Below are 19,002 nucleotides of genomic sequence, written 5' to 3' on the forward strand. Positions count from 1 at the left end.
CATGGTCTCAGGGTCCTAGGATCGAGCCCGCATTGGGCTCTCTGCTCATCGGGGAACCTGCTTCCTCCTCTCTCCCTGCCTGCCTCTCTGACTATTGTAATCCCTGTCTATCAAATAAATAAATAAAATCTTTGAAAAAAATAAACAAAACAAAACCCACTGATGAATGGAGGACCTGTTGCTGCTGGCATTGGTTTCCTGCCAGTAGATGCTTTATCCTGTCTTCTGGTAAGGCCCTCATAAGGCATACAGATATGATCTGAGTAAAGAAATGAGCTACGGTCCCTACTGAGGTTAGAGAGAGCAGGCTCTATTCCAACATCTTAACTAACACATGATTAGCTGCTTATAATTATTACTTAAGAGATGAATGAGTTTGTTATGTTAGATTAAGCATACTTTGCTTAAAAGTCTGCAAAGAGTACATGGCTGCTAATACAGAACCTTCTTATATTGAGTAACAGAAAAATCTATTCAATAATGAGTACACAATAAATTCTTAATCAATCTACATGTATCCCACCTTGAAACACTAATAACTGTTCATATCAGAGGCCCTTATTAGAAAATGCTAAAATACCATAAGAGCCTTTGTTTTCATTTTTTAAATATTCACCATTTTAAAATATTCACCTGAAGGAAGAAACAGGGTATAGGTTCCGCAAAATAGAGAGTAAGTCCATCTCTTATGGGAATAGGAAATCCGGGAGGAATGAAATCATGTTTTCTTGTGATTTTTATCAAATATCTGTTTTGGTAATAGAATTGGTTTCCTGTGGAATTTTCTTGGTATTTTATTAAGTACTTTTCCTCAAACGATATCAGTGGTGACCCAGCATGTTCTGAATAATACCACATGACAGGACATGCTGCCTCTGTGAAGAGCCATATGCTTTCTCTGTTGGTTCATATGCTCCAAGGAGCAGCAAATGCTACACTAGACTTGAGTCTGCAGGTCTCCTCCCTGTCATTGGACTGTTGATTGAATCACTGTCATCCCAACCTCAGTGTTATAAGACTCCTGGCATTGGTAACAAAATAGGAAAGACAAGACTTTATTAATTTTTCAGGTTATAAAAGGGTGTATTGAAGATGGCAATACAGACAGAGGCCATCCAAGGAAGAAAACGAGTAGAAAGAAAAGTATCACATCTAGGAGCACACTAAAATCTCCCATTTCCTTGACCAAACTTTGGAAGTCAGGGTGTCTGAATTTAGCCACTTGCTGTGTAGTCAGAAACAAAGCACTGAACCTCTGTGTACTTGACTTTTTGCACCTGCAAAATGGTGTGACTAATGGTAAATACTGATGACATTGTTGTGCTGATAAAAGACACAGCATGGAGAGCATTTCGCATTCAGCCTGCCACCTAGAACCTTTGATTATATAAACTAACTTTTATTAATTGAGGAGTAAACCATCTTATAAATGGAAATAAACGTATATCCCCTGGTAAGAAGGAGAAATGTTAGTAATTGGCACTTTAACACCTAGAAAGTTTAAAAAAGTGTTTCTGAATTCTATTAGCACAAAACTTCTCAGTAGCCACTCTGAAACCAGGAAGACAAGTCAGTTGGGATAAATTGAGGTTGTAAGGATGGGAAGAGAGCACATATCAACTGCTATTCTTATTTTTGGAGGAAAAAAATTGCAGGTCTCTGCCCTGCTGAGCTCTTGAGAGAAGCAGTGATTAGCCTTCCTGCCTGTGCTGGTGATCTGCCTGCCCTTCCTCCTAAGGCATCCAGGAAGACAGGGCGACGTGACCTAACCAGCCACAGCACCACATGCTCCACAACCCTCCCCCCCTCCACCCCCCATGTTGGAGGGCCTCCCTTCCATAGTTCCCAGCTCTAGGCTTGACGTGCTTTCTTCTGAGGAGCTCAGTGGAGAACCTGGCTCATCTTTCACCTCAGCTCTTACACTTTACCAAAAAGAATGTGATCTTTTTCCAACAAATGAAAAGTGAGACAGCAGTAGCTTTCTGGCAGGAATATGAAGATGATCACCCAAAGTGAGTAGACCCAGTGTTAAATCAGGAAAATTATATACTGCTCTGGGACCCAGAATGACCTGGACTTACGTAGTATGTAGACGGGGTGCAGGGACCCTGGCCAAGGAGCAGTGCACCTAGCCCCCAGCAACAGCGGGGCTAGAAATCCTACCCTGTATTTCATTCCGAGTACACCACAGGATTCCAGAGCAGGAAAGGAAGGAAGAACAAAGAACGACCTAACAATTTTAGAAAGAAACCTAATACCTCATCAGAAGAGCCATTATTTCCACGACAAGAAGCCTTGCTGTCAGTGATGACTAAAGAGTGCTCGGAGATGATTGATTCATGATACCTAAAAATATAAAATACCATAATGAAATTCTGAAAGAGGGAGAAATTTAATGCACTCCAACCATGGGCACCAGGGAACACTGATCCGTGACAATAGAATGTTTCCCAGATAAATGGAAATGAGCTCCACATGCAGCATGACAGTTAAGGGCCCGAATCAACATGCCTGGCAAGTTAGGTGATCTTTCTGTCACTTGAATTCACAGCCCCTCCGTGCACGTTAGGCAAGTCCCTGACTGCAGTGACCCCCGAGAAGATAATGTCCTAAGCGGTCAACATCACGGCTGACCTAGCCATGGCGTGCCGTAATATTGTGGATTCCACACCTGTTGTGTGGAAGACACAGGGAGGATCATCAGACTATCTTTGTTTTTATATCATACTTGATCCTTCTCTGAGTGCTTTCACACTTATTATTCTACCCAATCTGACATTCCTGGGCACCTTGGGAGGTAAATAATGTACCACTATGATGTTTGTAATGAAAAAATGTTAACAGGGGATCGTGAATTGTTAAGAGTCACTTCACAAGTCAGGTGTAGTACGTGGGCTAGAACCCAGGGACCAATATTCTTCTTACCCTCGCCACTGCTTTCCTAGGATTCTGCACGGTACAAACTCCTTTTGCCAGAATTGACAGAGAGATGGCAGTAGGCGCAGTAGAGTGGCGTTGGAAGGGGTAGAACTGGACCGCTATGCAGAAAAGAATAACTGTTCAGTTCTACGGGAAAGGATGACCTGGAAAATACTAACAAATTGTACCGTGGTCCTAAATGCAGACATACTGAATGTATAAAGTGATAATAGCTGTAGCCTTGAGTTTGAATTTTGTCTTTGCTACTCGTGAAGACTAAATAACAACAACAACAACAAGAAGACTGGATATCTCATTGAGACTCAGTTTCCTTTCCTGTCAAACAGTGGTAACATCTACATCACAGAGTTGTTCTGAGGCATAGGTTAGATAACGTGTATCTATAGGCACAGCACAGAGCCTACCATATACTAATAATTCAGCAAAGGTAATAGTTGTTAACTCCATAAAATAAGAAAAGGAACTTAAGCCTCAGAGGGAGTGAGAAGGCAGAGTAGCTACACTGAGCATCAGTTGACAATTATGTCATGTGAAAATGTATCTACTAAAGGTAAATCTGTGCAATATTTGGAGGGAAATTAAGAAAGCGTGCTTTGATAACACAATATACTTAAGTAAAATAACACCATGAGCTCTTCAATGCCCTGACTTAACATGTAAATTGTAAAAAAACAGAACAAAACAAAAACAAAAAACCATGACCAGCACCTTCTGTCCGAGAACTGGAAGTAGGGCTGCAGTATTCACTCGCACACATATGCGCGCGCACACACACATTCCTCACTACTCCACTTACAGTCTTGGTGCCATTTTTGTCTTCCAATAAACCAGGTTCTTCCTAACCTAGTTCCAGGCTTGAAGATTCTTTGGAATGAATCCTTTCAGGTTTTGTAGATTGGTTGTTGACCTTTCTATATGTGAAAAAGTGAAATGCATGTTAAGAAAACTGATTTTTTTTAAAAGATTTTATTTATTTACTTGACAGAGAGAGTCACAGGGAGAGAGAGAACGCAAGCAGGGGGAGTGGGAGAGGGAGAAGCAGACACCTTGCTGAGCAGGGAGTCCCATGCAGGGCTTGATCCCAGCATCTCTAAGATCATGACCTGAGCCAAAAGCAGACGCTTAATGACTGAGCCACCCAGGCACCCCAAGAAAAGTGATTTCTGAGTGTATGTATTCCTAGGTGTTTTAGTCACTGAGCGACCAGAAAAGGAAGATATTTTGCTATTGAAGAGTATAGTTGAGTAAAACTCAGTAATGGAGAATATAATCTACATTTCAAAATATAGCTCTTCTGGCATTTTCTGGAATTTAATACATTTTGATGAAAAACCAAGTCTCTCCAGGTTCCCTAGGTTTTTTTTTTTTTAAAGATTTCATTTATTTATTTGACAGACAGAGATCACAAGTAGGCAGAGAAGCAGGCAGAGAGAGAGGAGGAAGCAGGCTCCCCCCTGAGCAGAGAGCCCGATGGATGTGGGGCTGGATCCCAGGACCCTGGGATCATGACCTGAGCTGAAGGCAGAGGCTTTAACCCATTGAGCCACCCAGGAGCCCCCAGATTCCTAGCTTTGAAGCTGATTTTCTCAATTATTGCCTAGATGGCTTTTCTTTTGCTTAACAATGATAGGAAGTTTGTCCTGACTGATAAGGCTCTTTTCAGCTTCCTTTCCAGTAGAAGCAGTCTTGAAAAGTACCCTAGAAACTTCTGCAACTATTCTGCTTATTTTGAGAAAAGAGCTCCAAATTAGCTCTCAATTATTTGCAGTGCTATGGGTGTCAGATGATGTAAATAAGACAACCAAACTGGAGACTTTTAACTTGGTTGACTTTAAATAACTTAGTGACTTAGTCATGGGAAATAAGTGGCTTATTACTTGGAGGCATAGGGAAAATAAATGCAGATAGGATACTTGCATTGATATAAATTGGTCCCAATTTTCCTAAGCACAGGAGAAGTGCTTTCTCATTTCATGAGATAAATATCCTATTTCCTCGTTTTACTGAAGATACTGAAGAGGCTGGAAGTTAGGGAAGCATTGAGGGAATACTTAAGATCTCACCGCCAGTGTTTTGCCCACCTGTTTATTACCTCTGAAATCAGAGGTCTCTCACGTTTCCTTAATGGTTAAATTCACCCCAGTCTACTCCTGAAATGGACTTAACCAAAATCTCTTCCTCTAGTCAGTCAGAAAATACACATTCTGTGGCAGGTGTGTGCCGTCTTCGTTAGATGTGGTGAGGGAAGTGGTAGAAAAGACAGACAGGATGACAGGAAGCTATCAAAGGCCTAGCTACACGGTCTGGAAGCAAAGAATCAACCCAACAGAAATGAAACGTTTAAGTAAGCTTTCACAATGGTGTGGGCTTCACACCAAAATGGAGGTTGTCCTATATGGTTGAGGGAAGATTGGGATGAATGCAGGTTTCCTACAAATCCCCCCATACATCGTCTTGATCCTGTTCTCGCAGCTTCAGGCCATTCTATCTCAGTTTTCCTTCTTTACCATCAGTGGCTTTCCAGAGTTCAAAATAGAAACCTGGATCATTCTTCTTTAAGTCTCCATTCAAATACCTTCTACTCTGAGAGGCTTTCTAAAGCCTCCTCATTATTATCTCTCTTAGTACCAAATATTGTGCCGACTTCTGTTACTGAATTTTTTAATTTTAAAATCGTCTTGTCTTCTTATATTTTCTGTTATATTTCTAATACACTAATATAGACCCACAGCTGTCTTAAGTACCTTGATATCATCAACATCGAATATGGTACATGGTAAATTGTTGTTACTCAATAAACATTTGTTGAAAAATTTTAGATAGCTTTTTCTACTTGGTTTTATTCCCCCCACGCCCGCTTTTTCCATCTTCATATGTTAACCAATGGTAACAATTTGACATGAATCTTTCATATATCTTTCACCATGTTCCTATTAAAAACATACAAATAATAGGGTTGTTCTTCTTTCTTGCCATACAGAAGTAGAAGCATGCTATATGAATTAAACTAGCTTTTCTCCTTTACTAATATATTATGGACATGTTTCAGGTTGACAGATTTGACTCTAACTCCTATTTTCAGTGCTCATAAAGTCTAGACTATGGGTGTGCTGAATTTATTCAACCATAGCCTTGTTATCAAACTCTTAAGTTTTTACACTTTTTTCTTCTCATAGCATTATAGCAAACATTCTGTATATATATATATTTATATGCTGGTATATTTAATTATGTAGACTATATTCCCCAAACTGACGTTGCTTGATTAAAATATTTGTGTATTTTTTTAACTTGTGTCTTTGTAAATTTCAAGCATATAATAAGTTAGAGAGCTGCATAATGAGCTCACATGTACCCATCATCCACTGCAATTTAATCTTTTTAAAATTTTAGGAGGTATTATTAGATTACTTCCTAAAAATGATTGAAGAACTCATATTCTCACCAGCAGTATTGCCCATTTCCCAAAAAAAATATGTTTACCACATTATCACTATTTCTTTTTTTTTATTCATCTAGTTTTGTTTAAAAAAAAACTCTTTATTTTATTTTGACTTCTATTCTAGTGAAATCGGGCATCTTGTCCTACATTTAATCACCCATTTGGATATTCTGTTCTCTGCTTGCCTCTGTGCATTTTTGTCCATTCTTATATGGATTATTTGGTCTTTTTCATGTCACTTGATATATGCTCCTTGTATTTTAGAGGTATTAACTCTTAGTGTGTTATATATGCGACACATATCTTTCCTGTCCTCTTCATTTGCATTTTCACTTGGTTAGTGACTCCTTTTCCCAATAAAATTGTTGCTTTTTGTGAAGTCAGATATGCTGATCTCATCATGTATGGCTTCATTGTATGACCTATAATCCGTATGTTAAGTTTTATATCCACCTTCAAATTTCTTCTCACCCTCCCCCAACGTTCACTGTGCTACAGCCATTCTGGTTTTTGTTACGTTTCTGAAAAACAAGCTTTCTTTCCACAAGGTCATTCTTCCTCAATCCTCCTGACTAGAAGACTCTTTTGCCCACGTTTCACTTGTCTAGTCTCCAAACCTTTTCCATGTGTCAGCATAAATGTCGCCAAGTCAGGTCTTTCCGACTCTCCAGTCTAAATCAGAAACCCTTGTTCTACTCTTGCATGGTACTAGCCTTTTCTTTCATCACACATGTTCCGGCTGTTGCTTTAAGTTTAACTGTGTAATTCTGAGTGGAATACTGCAGGTCCATGAAGGCAGTGTCAAGTGTGTATGGTTATCCACTCTACCCCGAGGACCTAACACAGTCTTTCGGACATAACTCTGGTTCGCCATGTTTTAGTTGACCAAAGGAGTGAATATTCTTAAGAAACTTCACAAAAGATGGAGCAGTAAGCTAGTTTTGAGGAATAAGTAGTATTGAGCCAGGCACGATGAGAAAGATCATGTGAGCCAGGCATGTAGGTAGAATTTTATTGACCTGTGGAAACGAGGGACAGCAATAAAATTATGACTGCAGATTTCTCTGCAAAATTTCTCTGAGAGAAAGTGAAGACAACTTTGAGTAGGTAGCTGTGGGCAGACCATGAAGGTCTGATACTTCAGTAAATACCTTAACACTTTCAAGGGTTTGGATAAAACCTTATGGGCACAATGACCATGTTAAAGTTTATGAAGACTGGATGTCTAAGCTATAGACGCACAGTTTACAAAGTATTCTGTGATTGAAGAGCAGGCTTCTGTAAAGGCCATGATCCTCTGACTTCTCCCAGAGATGAGGGAGAATGTGTGTATTGCTCTATTAGTTTTCACTGTGACCAAAGTCATACAGGGTATGATTGTCCCTTGCCTTTTTAGTCCCATGTGCTATCATTTGAGGTAGTAGCTTTTCCTAGTTGGTGCTTCCTGTCCTCCAGGCACAGGATGAGTTTTTCTGAAGCTAGCATACCCTCCCATGTCATACCGAGATCTCTGGTGAAGATAATCTCTCAATCCCCCAGGGGTGTCCTCTGTATATCCCTTCACGCAGGTGCCTTTGTGTCTTTGAAAGAGGAAGATGTTAGGCCAAGCAGCCACACAGGTAGCAAAGGCTTATTGATTTCCAAGTTCTTTCTGAATCTCCATTTTATTAGAAGGGCTGAGACACGTCAGACATGTCCTCCCTCAAGCCTTTTGTCTGACCTGCATGAGCAAACTTCTGAGTATGCAAAGCATGGGTGGAGTTGATGGCAAGGGAAAATGGGAGGGATTTGAAACATCCAGCATTCATCGCCTTTCAAAAAACTACAGTGTGAGTTGAAAGTAGTTCATGCATACAAATCTTTGCCTACCTGCTTTCCTGCAGCTGTGGCATTTAAACGTGCATCCTTTCGAGGGATTGCATCATGATTGTTTCTTCTGACCCAGGTTCTGTTGAAGCACAGAGGCAGAAAAATAATAAACTTTATTTTTCTGGAGATGAGGGACAAAACTGTGCTAATCTCAATTTACAAACACCCCAGGAGCCTACAATTCCAATTTTCTTTTCACAGTATTAATGAAACTGGGTACTGGAAAAATCAAATCATCCCGATAAATCTGAAACCATTTTCAAGACTAACCTAGAATTATAATAATTTCTACATCTATTAAACACAGTACAGTGCTCTGTCCTAATGAGATCATTTGGGGCAGCTTTTTCCTACATGGGGTGGAGACAGAAATTTAAAATTGATCACTTTTACTTCATGATAAAACCAGAAAGACTGGTCAAAGACTCTTAGAAAAAAAATTCAATAAATGCATCTTGCCAATAATTTTTGAAAAGGATATTGTAAGATAGGATATCTAACAATTCCAGGTGGCAGGATGATATATGTTGAGCATTATGGCATTTTATAATCCTTTATACACCCCTCCTGATCTGAAATATATAGCTCATATTCTGTTTTTTTAATCATTTATCGTTTCTTATCATTTTAGTCAATTTTTATCATTTTATCATTATGATACCATTTTAAATTGGAAGTCTCTTATATTTTTTCCTTCAAACTCAAAAGCAGAATTTTCATTGTCATCAGTATATAGTGAAATTCTTGCTTCATCCTTGATGTCATAGGGTCATGGTTGATGACATACCTCTATACAAAGAGTCTATATTGAAGAAATAAAACCAACAATAAGAATTGCCTAGAAACTATAATCTTACCCTACAAAGCTAAGTTTGGAAACAACATAAATATAATAAGGTTACAGTGAAAGAACAGCTCATCCAAGTATACAAAATAGTTTCATAAAAATGACAATTTGAGTGATAAAAAGAGCATCAGATAGCATGTTTATTGCCTTGGTGAACTCACCAATGGAAATATAAGGTCCCACCACCCACCCAACCTTCATTTTATGTGATAGGAATTAGGGTTTTAAACATCATTTCTCGAAAAGTATTTTAAGAACATAAATCAAGAGCGTTTTATTTTTTCATAACAATATCTGATTGCTGTTTTTCCAGTCTCAGAGAGAATAACCAAAGGATGCCAGACACTTTCCATTGCAGAGTGAAGCCTCTTTGGAAAAACTGGCTAATGTTCAAAAATTTACCTTCCAGAATGCAATGTTATTTTAGAGCTTCAGTTGAATCCTCTTGCTAAGTAAATGTGGGCTTTATATTCCCCATTTGCCTAAACTAAGGTTATGACTAGATACAATCTGACAGTGGCAAGCTGATAAATACAGGTTCCAGTGCAAAGCGTGATGACTCAATGTGCCCTACACATCCCCATCGGCCTAACCAAAGTTTTTAAAATTCATAATAGAAGAGCATTTATTGTGATAACGTATATAATTTTATTCTGTAAACAAATTTAGAAGGTTAAATGATAAGGTAAGCCATTCCAATATGAAACACAAAGACTATGTTCCAGTGAAACAATCACATTTAGACTTTTTTTTGTTTTGTTTGTTTGCCAGTAAAGACTCTTTTGTATTGTGATTTGAAATTAGGAGGTTGGCAATAGGTTTTATCACTCATTGAACACCTTGCTGACCCGTTATGCTCTCCGAAGGCCATTTTCAAAGACAAGTCATGAGCTGGGAGAGGGCCACCCGGAAGAGGTAGAGAGGGGAAGAAGTAGAAGGGGGAGCAGAGAGGAGCAAAGGGTTTGCTGGCAGAGGGTCCGAGGAACTGGTGAGGAGGGAGGCCTGCCACAAAACGTCGTTTTTCTTTCTGTCCCCTGCCATAGCCTCATGTGTCACTTGAGCATGTTTGTCCCATGTGTTTTTAACTGGCTCTAAATGAGTTCTTACTTGGGGAAATGATGTTCTTGCACAGATGTAGTGCCAAAGGCTGTCAAAAATAAAGAAAGAACATACATCAGGACAATTTCTCTTCCTGTTGTGGTAGTTTAAAATAACTACCTCAGCAAAGTTATGGAGAAGCTAAAATTTTAAATATTTCATTTTTAAATTTCTTGGGAAAGTAACAAATACATTTTTATTCTTTTTATATGACAAGGCACGGGCATGTGTCTTTCGCGCTGAACGTTTTCCACAATGAATTATTATCTCATATGAATAAACTGGGTTAGGGTATAGTGTGGAACCACTTTAATTAGGGTCCTAATACTTGAAACACTGTGCCTGCCTAAATAATCACGGTATTAATCAGACAGTGAAAAACAAGGAAATACATAGAGCTGACATACAGGATTCTTGAATCTGGGCCAAAGCAGACTATGTAGATGGCTTCTGAAAGAGACCGTCAGATCTTACCAAATATTTGACAGAGATAAAGAGAGAATTAAAAATCAGTTTTTATCTGTCCTCTAAGATAGCACTGTTTACCCATCTCTGGGTCTGAGGAATACTTTCACAGCCATTTATCTGAACAGTAGCTTCTGTGAAAGAGGCTATAACCCTTTTGACTGCTCTTTGTCCTTGCCGGTGCAGTCAGTAGCTTCGGAATCATTTAGGCGGTACCAGAAGCCTTCATACTGCCCTTCAGGTGTGTGGACGTGCTCCCCCCCACAGGTAGCAGACCTTGTAGTTTATTCTATTCCAGGGGCCTCTGAGGGTTACATGATGATGGGCGTGAATGACACAGGAGGATAATCATCTGTTGTTTTAGTGTTCACATAAATTGTGTATCATTCATGACACTTTCCTACTTTATGAATCATTGAAATAGGGTATAAATGAGCACTTAGGATATTTCATCTACTCTTTTTCTTTCTCTCTCTCTCTCTCTCTTTGGCTTCCAACCTAAGCCTCAAATCAAAATATGTGTGTCACCCCCGCAGCTGGACGCTTACTTGCCTGTTTTCAGTCAGGAGAAAGGACCCTTAGGTGCTCTGGCTTATTCAGTACTCATCCCTGGTCCTGCTCAAGTTTTCCATTGACCTGGGCTCTCTGTACATCTGGTCCGTTTAGCTTAGTTTCACCCAAAGTCTGCTAGCTTTTGACCATTGACGGACTTACCCCTAATGTGTACGTATTCCATTCTCTCAGCTCCCTCCTTGACTCTCCCTTACCTGTTCTGAAAGTGTTCTCATCACATGCTGGGACAGGGAAAGGTAGATAGAGTGAAAGTAAACTGTAGTTCATTTGTTTGGTTTTTAGCACTGCTGAGAAAACATATTTAGGTTGTCATATTTATTTAAAATGTCTTGATTTCATGTATTATGGAGTGTGAAGGGAATGCAAAATTCTGAAGTGCTTGAAATAAAAAAATTGCATATGGATCTGTCTGATCAAATTCCTTTTTTCTTATTGCTACAAAGGGTTAAGAGATGACTCTGTTTCCTTTTTGATATAAATTTTCACCAAATTATGTAAGAAAACATTTAGCTTTTTTGGCCATTTTTACTATTCTCTACATTTGAGTTAATATGAAATTTCCTCAAAAGTTTTCCAGCAAGCATCAAAATAAACCATTAATAAGTGAAACCACATGTATAATTTATAAATATCTTTAAATTTCTCTAGTCTTTTTTTAAAAAAAGATGTTATTTATTTATCTGAGAGAGAAAGAGTGGGGGAAAGCTGTAGGAACAGAGAGAGGGGGAGAGGGAAGACTAGTCTCTGTGCTGAGCAGGGAGCCCAGCGTGAGGCTGAATCCCAGGACCCTGAGATCATGACCCGAGCCAAAACCAAGAGTCAGAAGCGTAACAAACTGAGCTACCCAGGCACCCCATATTTCTCTAGCCTTTTATTGCACATCTGGGAGAGATGTCTTTGGTGTATAAATACTTCTGATCTTAGCACAAAGGTTAAGAAAAATGTCACTTACCTTCAGATGTAAAGCAAAAACAGAAAAAAAAAATCATTAAATAATCAGTGAGATATGGAAGCAACTATATATTGCAAACAGACCTATAATAATACCTGTGGTAGTTATTAATTTTTAAATGTGAATCGGGGGAAAAAAGGATAAAGTGTTTCATCGCTGGGTTTTGGCATTTTTTGGTCGGTTATTTTTAAAAAATGATACTTAGAATCTTTATTTACATGTGGGTTACAGAGATATTTTTAGTCCTGCATGTGACTTAAGCAACATTTTGGCTGGAGTTGCAAAAAAAAGGCGAGTATTTTCCTTAAATAGGAGATGTTTATCAAATGCCTGTATGGCAAAATTGAGGCTTTGCTTTGGTCTTTGCATCTCACTCTAATTTTAACATCAACTTGTTGTTGTTGTGCTACTTACATGGTTGTTGTGAAAATATATTATTATATTAGAAATATTAGAAATATTAGAGCAGATAAAAATAAGATTAAAATTCTTGGATAAAATAGTCCGTTTATGATACCGGTTCCTAGCTAGAAAAAAAAAATGAACGTACAGAACATTTCATTAAAATTCTCAAGTCTTCTTAGCATGAACTATATGATTAGGGTTTTATATCCATTCTCTCCATTCTTCTCTGACAAAGTGAGATCATTATGAAAAATGTTTAAAATAAAGACATTCCATCAGGATGGGGGAAAAGATTTAAGTACCATTTAAATAAAACCCTTCCTTTAGCGTGAAGACACCATGCTAAAAGAGCGATCCACAAATGAGCAAGTAACAAGTTGTCCTTCAGTGAAAGTTCGCAGCGGAGCTAATTGGCAGACCTGGGCAAAGATGGCTGTCTTTGAAAGAGCAGGCGCTGTCTTTGGTTTGTGAGGGAGTGACAGAGTTCCTGCAGTAGGTTCTATTCTTTTTAAGAAGAAATTAATTTCCTGTAATCAAACGCCGTGGATTATAGTCTTTGTCTCCTTCCCCCTTGGCCACAGAAGCAACAACAAGGCTCTTGATTCAACAACATTACATGGGCTTTTGTAAACTCAGCAGTGACCTAGCATTGAAATGTTTCAGATACATTTTACAGCTCCAGAACACAGCGCATTGTTGCTTTGAGCCTGAGAACTGTTACTTTGTCAGTGGCTCTATGTGTAAGGCTTTATTTGGGGAAGGAAAGGAAAGTGACAGCAAGACACTCCCCCATGATGCAGAAGAAATCTTGGTGAAGTTTGAAAAATGGCTACAAGGCAATACAGAGCTATAGCTGGTAAATGACTACCAATATTTAATAGGAACTTTTGTAGAAATATTAAAAAATAGCTACTGAATGATATTTAATAATAGTAAAAAGCACAGTTTTAGTCTTGAACTGTTCGATTTCTGTATAAACACATACCCCATTTATATACACATACCTATATGTCTGATATGTATACAATCTTTAATTCATTCTGTATAATTTGCAAAAAATATTTTGAAAATTACAGCATTAATTCACTACACCTGAAAAGTAATTTTTTTCTGTAAGATGAAGGAGAAGACAGAGATTCAGAGAAAGAAAACACAATCCATAGAGAAATAGTGACCTGAGAGTCAAAGATAGGATAGATTTTTATCTCTGTACAGTTCCTATTTTAAAAATCCCCCCCCCCCAAAACAGTTAATTTTGTAAAGAAAAAGAGTTTCTCCCTGCCCCCCAGCTCCTGTTCACAAATTAAATCCCAGGACTTTTTCTCTTCATCTTTCATCACTTTCAGTGCCTGACTGTGCCCTGGAGAAGACATTAATGAACCCTGTAATCCATTTCTTATATCCATGGAAGAGCTTTATTTATACTTGGGAAAGACTTGAAAGAGAATTTTGCCAGTTGAAGAAAAGTAGGCTATCCAGTCCTTTATTCATTATTATCTATTAAGTACTGAATTTTGACTTATACCCAATTTAGAAAGTCTGTAAAACTGAGAAAAAAGAATTTTCCTACTTCGCCTTCCCAAGTTTAGTTTTGGTGGCCACCCAACCACTGCTAATGGACCAGCGATGCATATATACTTATATGAATAAATAAAACTCCAAAACTATTCAGTTTTGTTTTAGTTTGTAAAGATGTGACTAAAATCATGCTTTTACAAAGGAGTGAGAGAAGTCTTCAGAATGCCTGGATTATCCTATTGTTCAATACCGTATTCATTAGTGTAGGAGGCAGTATGATTTCTAAAGTAATACTAAGTTCAGCTATCATAATTCAGAGTCTAGAGTTAACCCTAGTGTTCTGTATGAACAGCAATTTGATTGCTAAATTAATACTCTCTGATATTATAACATAGGGTCATTATAATTTTATTTACCATGTTGGCTTTATGATTTTTCACCTGACACATCAACGTAGCCCTTAAGAGCTACATGAAGCTTATTTGGGGCTGCACTTACAAAATCTTGTTAACGAAACTGATCTGTGATAAAGAACAGATGGAGACAAATCTCTCCCCAAGTCCTTTGATTCATAGTCCCTAGTTTTTTGTGACCACGAGGCATAGGGATTGCTACCTTTAGCAGCAGTAGACTTTTCCTAAAGCAGTAGCTGTTATTCCATTAGGCATGGAAATAGATGGTGAATGTTAATATAGCTCTCGGGGGTTCAGTGAACTCAGTAATCATGCTGTTTTTCTCACCCTCTTTCCTACAGCTAACCCAACCCGAGCAGGCGGGAGAGAGCCCTACCCAGGCTCAGCAGAAGTGATCCGGGAGTCCAGCAGCACCACGGGCATGGTGGTGGGGATAGTAGCTGCTGCCGCCCTGTGCATCCTCATCCTCCTCTATGCCATGTACAAGTACAGGAACCGGGATGAAGGCTCATACCATGTGGATGAGAGTCGAAACTACATCAGTAACTCAGCACAGTCCAATGGGGCTGTCGTAAAGGAGAAACAACCCAGCAGTGCGAAAAGCGCCAACAAAAATAAGAAAAACAAGGATAAAGAGTATTACGTCTGATCCCAAGATCTTAAAAAGACCCTTGTATAGAAATAGTCTTCATTTTATCTGAGACATAATATAAACTTATTTACTTTCCTTTTTACGAAGCACATACAAAAGAAGACAGGGAATGCAATCAGGAAGGAAAGACTGTTTTTAAAAAATAAAAAGTATCTCATGCTCTTGTTTCTCCAAAAAAGAAAGGAAAAAAAAAAAAACAAAAAACAAAACAGGGGCCAATAAATTCCCTAACATCCACAGTGTTTTCATTTACTCTGCCTGTCTTTATGTTGCTGGAACATTCCTAAAAGACAGTGATGACCGCACGCATTCATAAAGCAAAGGAGTATTACAACATCAAGGCACAACACAAAAACACAACACACACCACAAAAAAAAAAAAAAAAAAAAAAAAAAAAAAGAAGCTACCTATGATCCTGGATTTAGCCAAAGTGCTAGCGCTTTCCTGAGAAGTCAGTTAGTCCGATTGCCAGAGAAGACTGTGTCATTTTGAATGACCCAACCTGCCAACCTTTGGGTTTGCCACCTGGCGCAACTGGAGCGGTGGTTGGAACTTGCATCTGAAACAAAGTGCTGGCTTTTTTGAAGACTCGTGTAGGAACACATTCAAAAGCCCCTTTCTGGTTGTGAGGGAAAAAAGTATGGAGGCCTTATTTTCAACAATGTGAAATATAAGGCACATTTCACACTAAAATTTAAAAACAAACAAACAAAAAACCAAGAGGGCATAGATGCAATCACTGGGAAATTTTCATGCACGCTTAATATGTTATTACATATGTTTATATAAAATCCATCTCTGTGTGCTTTCTGGACTGTGATAAGTGACGTTTTATAGCCTGTTGTATAGAAAATGCAAAATATATCTCTGCTCTTCAGCCATTTTTGGTAAATTCAATGTTATAAGTGTTGCTAAGTATAGGGAGTTTTATGACATCAGAGCAACAATTATTTCAGGGTTGGTTTTTTTTTTTTTGCCACCATTATAAATTGCCACAGTTACTTACTTTTTTAAAAAAATTACAATGTAGTGTTTATTCTAAGGAAGATATGTATGAATGTATATAAAAAGACTCAGCTACTTTTTTTTTCTAACATGTACAGCTTTCATTCTGTTGCAATTAAGTTTTAGTATTTGTATGAAGGTGTGAATTAGAAGGTAAAATATATACATATGTATCTTATAATCTTCTTTTCTCCCCCCAATACTCACATTTTCCACATAGTTTCATCATTTACAATCACACACACACACACACACACACACACACACACACACAACCAATCCAGAGGAATCCATCAGATATGATGGAAAACCCGAGCATATATGTAACAGCAAATGTTTACTGACAAATTGAAAAGCAGGAAGGAAGGAAGATAGTTGTGCCAAGGTATTGATGACAAATGGGGTGATTTGCTTCATTGAGATCATGCTCTCAAGAAACCCTGAGAATATTTTAGTCCCTAATGAAATGGAACCTTTTCTTATCAAATAGAATATCACTGGTATATTGCTGCATGAATATGAACCATTATGTAAGGGAGGTTACAGAAGAAAAATTGGTTAATCTATACCTTAACCCTGGCTGCTGCAATTAAAAACTTTGTTTCCAATAAAATTTCATATATATATATATATATATATATATATATATATATATTCTCTGAACCTGATATGCATGATGAACACTTTGGAAAGTAAACATTTTCTCAACTAAGAGTATTTTCAGTAATTTTTGATTCTGTATTACTATCCATCTAAAAAAATCATTATTTGTTTATTATTGACCGTATTTTAACTTCTCTGGTTTTACGTATATACCATTAAATATAGTTTTAGTTTAACACACATTAAGTAGTAGAAAAGTATAGATTATACACTTGTTTTTGCATATTGTATCAACGATGTTCATAGCAATAAATTATTAATATGAGCAGGCAATGCAAAGGAAATGCATTATTAGATTGGAAGGTGATGCCTCAGTAAAAATTGGTCGCATTACTTTAACATCTCCTAAATGAATGATATTAGATTTCATAAAAGAGAATACCTTTACAATTAGCTTTAATCAGCAAGGCAAAAAAATGCAAAACATCTTTTGTGATACTTTAGATGATGAAAAAATCCAAGAAGTGGCCTGGATTTCAGACATACAGCACCTTAGAAATATGTATAATTTATAGCAAATCACCACTATCTATGGTTGCCAAGTAATTGTGGTGTGTGAAAAGTCTTAAAGGCTTTTCATGACCCAGAAAGTAGAGGTTTAAAACTAAAATTTAGTATCCATATCTTGTGTTTCAGATTTTCTTCTTTTTTTTAAGTTGCTAGCTTCAAGAATTCATGTCTTTTTTTTTTTTTTCCTCTCATTCAGTCTTACTCAGGGAAAGCCAGTGAAATAAGAAGGTAAATATGAAACCACTAATTTACATCTTGAGGTTTTAAAAAGAAACAGTTGCTTTTCCATATGATCTACTGAACTTGAACTAGTCTCCATCTGGAAAGATTCCAAGATCTGATAGAAAATAAATAATGGTATTTTTAAGCAGTATATCTATGAAGCATGTTGTTTGAGATTGATTTCATTGTTTCTTTCCAGCATAAATTTTAAAATTTCATGCAATGATGTAATCTAATATTGTCAGTAAAAATACTTCTAATGTTATTGGCCTACACAAAATCTAGCAATTTTTTTCTTTTTTTCTTCTTTCTTTCTTTTTGAATGGAAAAAGAAAAGAGAGGAACATGAGCTAGAGAGAAAAAAAAGACATGAATAAGATCCTAAGTATCTTCATACCAAATGTATCCGGGTTCCATGAATAGTTTGCAGTCAACAGGATTTCACAGTACCTGGCATAAGTTTGATTACATGTCTAGACTGTAACTTTTCTGATTGAGTATGCTTCTTTTTTATCCATGTAATGTGTTGCCTTTAAAAACAAACAAACAAACAAACACAAATACTACAATAATGTGTGAGGTGGTCAGTCCCCAAGACATCAAAGGAAGGCCACATAACCCTACCCTTCTAGTACTTTGTGTGATTGGGTAGCTAAGGGTTTTGTTTTGTTTTGTTTTCTGTTGCAAGGCCAATTTATCCATTATTGGAAATGCTAAGCAAGTGGAATTTACTGTTTTGTTAATAAAATGTTTCTTAATACAACTGTGGATTTATTGATTTAAATATATATATATATATATATATATATATATATATATATATGCGGCACCATTTTGGGACAATGTGGCCCCTAAGGAAGACTGAGTGTGAAAGGAAAACCTGCCCTTTAGACAAGCAGGGGAAGAATACTGCCTCTATATTTCTGGAGTTTAACATTCATTAAGTTCATCTACATTCATAGACTTAAAGATACAGCCATGAAATGTACTTTGTTTACATCTGTTCCTCTTGCTGTCCAGGAAACTGCAAACTCATAAAAAGTAGTTAAGAACAACATGAAGATGCTGTTTTCATACATACAATTTTCTCTATAAAAAGCAGAATAATTCAAGTAAATCTGTGGTTAAACTCCAATACTATCATTTACTAGCTACGAGTTACCTCATTTCTCTCACTTTTCACATTAGTAAATTAAGGGTAGGGCACCCGGGTGGCTCCGTTGGTTAAGCAACTGCCCGTCGGCTCAGGTCATGATCCTGGAGTCCCGATCGAGTCCCACATCAGGCTCCCTGCCCAGTGGGGAGTCTGCTGGTCTCTCTCTGACCCTCCCCCTTCTTGTGCTCTCTCTTTCATTCTCTCTCTTTCAAATAAATAAGTAAATTCTTTAAAAGAAAAAGGTAATACCAACCTCCTAGGGTAGTAATGA

General features: G+C 37.6%; 1 protein-coding gene across 35 annotated transcripts in view; it reads left to right on the plus strand.

The window, feature by feature from the left end:
* Window positions 1-18,338, plus strand: part of NRXN1 (neurexin 1) — a 1,247,328-nt gene extending 1,228,990 nt beyond the window's left edge. For all 35 annotated transcript variants that reach the window (XM_045979150.1, XM_045979153.1, XM_045979171.1 and 32 more), the window contains one exon: window positions 14,864-18,338. In XM_045979150.1, coding sequence (XP_045835106.1) covers window positions 14,864-15,171 — 308 coding nt within the window. In that variant the 3' untranslated portion in view covers window positions 15,172-18,338. The remainder of the gene's footprint in view (window positions 1-14,863) is intronic.
* The last annotated feature ends 664 nt before the right edge of the window (window positions 18,339-19,002 follow it).

This window comes from Meles meles, chromosome 15 (assembly GCF_922984935.1).
Source record: "Meles meles chromosome 15, mMelMel3.1 paternal haplotype, whole genome shotgun sequence".
Taxonomy (NCBI): domain Eukaryota; kingdom Metazoa; phylum Chordata; class Mammalia; order Carnivora; family Mustelidae; genus Meles; species Meles meles.